The sequence below is a fragment of the Danio aesculapii genome, chromosome 15, assembly GCF_903798145.1.
Source record: "Danio aesculapii chromosome 15, fDanAes4.1, whole genome shotgun sequence".
Taxonomy (NCBI): domain Eukaryota; kingdom Metazoa; phylum Chordata; class Actinopteri; order Cypriniformes; family Danionidae; genus Danio; species Danio aesculapii.
The window spans coordinates 14,706,647-14,712,646 of NC_079449.1; the positions used below are offsets into that span (position 1 = coordinate 14,706,647).

At 35.0% G+C, this 6,000-nt stretch overlaps 1 protein-coding gene across 1 annotated transcript in view; it reads left to right on the top strand.

The window, feature by feature from the left end:
• The window catches only part of etv1 (ETS variant transcription factor 1), a 31,698-nt gene extending 27,186 nt beyond the window's left edge, over window positions 1-4,512 (top strand). Inside the window, exons 9-11 of the mRNA XM_056474104.1 lie at window positions 702-770; window positions 3,586-3,654; window positions 4,328-4,512. Coding sequence (XP_056330079.1) covers window positions 702-770; window positions 3,586-3,654; window positions 4,328-4,512 — 323 coding nt within the window. The remainder of the gene's footprint in view (window positions 1-701; window positions 771-3,585; window positions 3,655-4,327) is intronic.
• The last annotated feature ends 1,488 nt before the right edge of the window (window positions 4,513-6,000 follow it).

Here is a 6,000-nt window from a genome sequence, read left to right on the forward strand (position 1 = left end):
ATAAAGATGCGCATCTAGTACATGCACATATATATTTGAATCTTTATCTAAAAGTAGTAGTATTTTGCTTTTTCCCTCATTGTCTTCCATTAATATGTCTAAATTAGAGGCAGTAAAAGTTTCCCAATAAAGCGCTGAAAGCTTGATGAGTGTGAGTGATCATTCTGCAATGCTTCTTTACATCAGCGAAGGAGATCATCGACATGTTTTGCATCTCCTCTCGGCCGTTTAGAAGAATTTATTCAGCCTGGCGAAGGAGCTTGTTTGTTGTGAGCTGTGTAAGGACTGGGCAGTCAGCGGCTAATTTAATCAGCGGTAATTTCCTCGACAGGCCCATTACTTGAATGAAACCCTGAGAGATCTTTATAGGTCCAAATGAACAGGGTTAGATGTTTTATGGAGCATTCACTTAAGCTGTCTTGCTCCGCTTGATTGAATCCCAGCTCCAGCAACAGCAAGTCTGATGCGGAGCGCAAGAATTCAACTGCGGTTCATCGGCGCAAATCTTTTGACCAGAGTATTTTGACCTGCTCTTTTGAATGTAAAATGAGATATTGTGCACATGTTGTGCTTTTTTGCATCATTATGACTGGGGGAAATATGTGCAATGCAATAAAATCTAATTAATAAAATATGCAATACTAATCATAACTTTTAGATAAGTTTTTAAATAAATTTTTGTTGTTGTTTTTCTTTTTCAGAAGTGCCTAGCTGTCACTCTGTATATCTCAGACAAGAGGGATACCTGGCACACAGTAACAGAACTGAAGGTAACATATTGCCAATGTATTATTTGAGGCCTTAAGACGAAGAACCATATAAGTCCATATTGTCAAATTTTGAGTAATAAGATTTTTTCATTTGGGTTGTGAACATTATATTATATATTTTAAATTTTAATTAAACATAAGTTATTTATTTATTGTTAATAATTGATCGTTATTGCCTGTACTGTAAGAAGGTCTATGTATTGTACATTGTTCGTACTGTATTATCTGTTTTTAAATAATAATAATAAACTTTATATTCTAAGGAGATAATATTTTTTAGTTTCAGGATTAAAAATCAAAAGTTATTGTGATTTATATTTCTCAAATGTGGAAGAACGGTATATGTCAAGTTAGAGTGAAATAACAGTATAAACTCCAATTCATCATATCACTTTAAACCACTAAAGATCTGATTCCTTTATCTTTGTTTCAGAACATGGCGCGTTTCCCCAGGTAGCGCGGTTCGTTTGGCATATGTGAATCCAGCAATTGATCCAGCATATCATAAAACACGCCATAGTTTCACTTTATTTTTATATCTATGTAAAATAGATGATGCTTACACAGCACTAATAATGTGACAGCATGTTTTTAGCCAAAAAAAGAAAAGAAGTAAAAACAACTAACCTCCATTCCAGTAACAGATATTTGTCAAACTAATTTTAGATCATGTAAATAGTATGTTAAAACGGTAAAAGTAGGTAAAACTAGTTCTATCATAAAGCTGCAATCGCACGGCTCCATAGACTTCGATTTAAAGGCATGTGAATGCGGCAGATCAAAAACGCAAGCACGTGCGACAAGTTTTGCATTTCACTGCATTCGAAAGTTCAAGCTTGGTGAAGTCTTACCTGTGAAATGACATCAGCGAGACTAATAAAAGATAACTTAAAATAAGACATTTTAAATATAGTGCAATCGCTCACTTTTATTAATGTCTAATCATACTGTTTAACCCCGCCCCTTTTCACAGCGCCATACGACAGAATTTAGCAAGCACAAGCTCTAGTGTGACTGCAGCTTAAGTCGCTTTGGACATAAACATCTGCTGAATGACTCAAAGTAATTTCCATGACTTTTCTAAAACTTTGTAGGTTTTTCTGTTTTCCAAAACTTTTCCAGGCCTACAAAATACCATGTCAAAATTCCATGACTTTTCCAGGTTTTTCATGACCATATGAGATGGCTATATGATAAGAGAATTATGAGTAGGGCGGGATGTCATTCCTAATGTGCGTTTCATGTCAAATACGAAAGTGAAAGCATGGTAACTATAACGAGATCTGTTTATCCAAACAGCAGTCTGGGTTATCTGTTATTTCTCTCTATAATACATAATTCTAGCCATCAACTATGTAAGCTAAGTCTTACCTCTGATTTAGATCTGGTGACGATGTCTGTGGGTGTGACCATTCAAAATTAAAGTGTATTTTTTCGCTTATAATGTCTTATTGCTCATCATCATCAATTACATAAGGACAACACGATTGCTGAGCGGGACTCTGAAAAATAAACCGTGGAACTCTGACCAATGTGAGTGTGACTCGGTTTAGAAACTTTGCAGTGTGAAAGTGAACCACACCAAGAACAAAGTGCAACATTGTAACAATTTTAATTCCTGTTACAGATCAAAAGAATCGATCCACAGATGTGAAAGCACCCTCAGTTTTAATACAGTAACACAAACTTCAGGTTAATATTAAGCACTTCTTTCAAGTTTTTTATTAATATTTTTATTAACATTATTATTATTTAAAAACCGAAAATACAGTATGAACAATGTACAATACATTGCAGTACAGGCAATAACAACAATTATTACCAATAAATAAATACAGCAATAAATACAGTACAATGCAGACATACATCATAGCTAAATATTGTCATTTATTTAGAAAAGCTGGCGCAGTGCACCTGTATATATACTACTTCAAACTGTTCTCGCACTCAGCCATCTCACGATATAAACAAATGAACTCTGCTTGCCGTAGTTTACACAGGACTGGTGGAAATCTGCATTGATACAGCTTTATTATATATGGTGTGTGGTTTATTTTGATTGGTTAACTGTTTTATGCTGTTTAGCGCTCATCAGTGCGTTTAAGAGAGAGAGGAGATCACATCACACTATACGGTTCTTCCACTCACCTCTTTCGGTGGATTTTTCCTTTTTTTTTTCTTTCTCCTCTTGATTCAAATATGGTTTCCCAGCATCCCTCAAAGCCTTCCTTACTGTGTCCTTCCATTTGTTCATGTCGGCTCTCCTTTTTAATGTCTGAAGTGTACATGACAGCAAGCGGCATCTCTATTCTTCTTTTTTCCGCATGGCACCATATTAATGTTTAGGAGTAATGAAGTTTACCCTGCGCGCTCGCGGTTTGTAAAGAAGCTTCTTTGGTGCGTCAGTCTTCAAAAAGGTAATGATTCACACTCAAGTAATTGCTTTGTGCTGTTTTTCTTTTTTCTTTTTATTTTCTTCAGGTGATTTAAAAACACAAAACGTTTCAGCACAATGCCTTCCACACTGAGGAAGGCATTGTCCCAAAATGTTTGTGTTAAAAACAGTACGCAGCAACTACTTAATGAGTGCCATATTAATGTATAAAATGCAGACTTTTGGTCGTGCGAAAATATCCCCAAACTCTTTCTGTATACAAACTTCCACACATACAATTAATGTCACATGGTTACCTCATGATTTTTTTTAGACTTATATGGTTGTTCGTCGCACAAACTCATTTAATAAGTGACATTTTAATGTTTTCTTTAATGTAAAATGTCAGAATATAACTATATGTCAAAATGTTTTCCTTAGGCTGTATGTTTGACAAAGTTGCAAGGCACTTCTATGATGACACTTGTGTGGTACCGGAAAAGGCAGAGGGTATGTTTTTTAATTTTATTATATTTATTGATTTCTATTTTGTTTTATTTTATTGTCTCTATTTTGCTAAAATGAATGACTACTTTAACATGTTCACATATACACCATTACAATTTACATAAAGTGACATATAATTTCCATCTGATATTAGTTTCGTTATAATAAAACGGCTCAATAGCGCCACCTTCAAAATTTCAACAAGACCCTCTTGTGCAATATTTTACATATATTTATGAAATATATTTATTCATTTTTCCTTCAGCTTAGTCTCTATTTATCAGGGGTCGCCACAGCGGAATGAACCACCAACTATTGCAGATGCCCTTCCATCTGCAATCCAGTACTGGTGAAATTTATTTAAAACGACAATAAAAAAAGGTCTCTTAGTTTAAACCCTAAACACAAAGCCATTTTTATATTCTTTGCAAGTTGTGTGGCAGTTGTTGCCATTTTTAGGCATTATACGAACAAATATTATGTTTATCCTTTACATTACAATCTTTAATATGATCCCACCAGACATAGTTTACATATAAAAGAACAGGTTTTCATTTATTTCGGTTTCAAACTTGTTTGCACCCAGCTTCACCACATTGTGATGTTTCTCCTCCTAGCATTATGGGATTTAGCTATTAAAAGCTAATGGTAATATTTGGGTATATTCCATCCGCAGGTGACATAAAGCAGGAGGCGGGGCTTTACCGTGAAGGGCCGACCTATCAGAGACGTGGCTCTCTGCAGCTCTGGCAGTTTCTAGTGGCTCTGCTGGATGATCCCTCAAACTCACACTTCATCGCGTGGACCGGCCGGGGCATGGAGTTTAAACTCATTGAGCCCGAGGAGGTACTGACTAATTGAATATTAACATTTCTCAGGGAAGATCTTATCTGCATGGGGCCTCATGAGTTCTGCACACTATAATTGTGGAGTTAAGAACATAGTGTTGAATATTTTGTTCAGAAAATTCTGTGTAATTTAAAAGACTTGAGAGCATACACTAATTAGAAGCAATTTTTTAACATTCATCTAAGTGGTTAACACTTTTGCCTCATGATAAACCCCTGATGAAGCAGGCGATTTGAGTGAGTGAGCTTTTACAACTGCATGTGCGGAACTTGATTTGAAACTTTTGATTTTATATATCTTATTTAAAAATATATATATTCAAAATCAAGGCTTAAACCCAAAGACAGATTTTTTTTTTTTTAGTTTAGTGTTCATTAATGATGCATGATAAAACTACAGTACAGTATATAATCAGATATAAATATACAAAGATGCAGTTTCCTTTCCAAAACGTAGATTTTGGTACTTTTTAGGTTCTAATTTGTAAATTTAGGATTAAAATTTAGTTACAAAAATGTACCTTTTGTACCTAATTGCACCCTTTAGGTTACTTTTGTAGCCTATTTGCACTACGTACAAAAATTATCACCCCAGTGACAACTTTATGTCTTTATTTACGCGGTACCTTTACCTTTGATGCGGTGGCGCAGTAGGTAGTGCTTTCAACTCACAGCAAGAAGGTCGCTGGTTCAAGTCTCGGCTGGGTCAGTTGGCAATTCTGTGTGGAATTTGTATGTTCTTCCCGCATTTGCGGAGTTTCCTCCGGGTGCTCCAGTTTCCTCCTCCAAAGACATGCAGTACAGGTGAATTGGGTAAGCGAAAATTGTCTGTAGTGTATGTGTGTGAATTAGAGTGCATGGTGTTTCCCCATGATGGGTTGCAGCTGGAAGGGCATCCGCTGCGTAAAAACATATGCTGGATAAATTGGCGGTTCATTCCGCTGTGACGACCCCAGATTAATAAAGGGACTAAGCCGAAAAGAAAATGAATGAATGATGAATGAATGACCTGAAGCCACTGTGCAATTATAGTAACAATAAACTGAAGTAGAAAATTATTTAACAAACAGGATGTTAGACATTGATGTAAAAAACCCTGCTTTGTGTACAATTAACATGTTTTATTTGAACACTAATTATATCTTTAAAAACAAAGTTGGATTCAGAATTAATAGTTAAGTCTATGTTGTTAATTGTAGCTTCAATATTACAGTAACATGGCAATTAATTATGACTCCCTTATATAATTTACAGCACAAATGAGACCTTTTTAAATCCTAAAGAAAATTTGTAATTATAATTTTATTTTTCACCACCCATTTTTTGCTTAATTACATTAGGTTAATTCAAGTTTCTATAGCACAATTTACAACTTCATCTTTGCTTTATAGCATCAAAATAAAATTTGTTAATAAAACGCAGCGTAAATAAAAGATGCAAAGTTCTTTCTAGATTCTACATTCTGCAACGTATATAAAACATCGCGAAGACTTTTGCGACC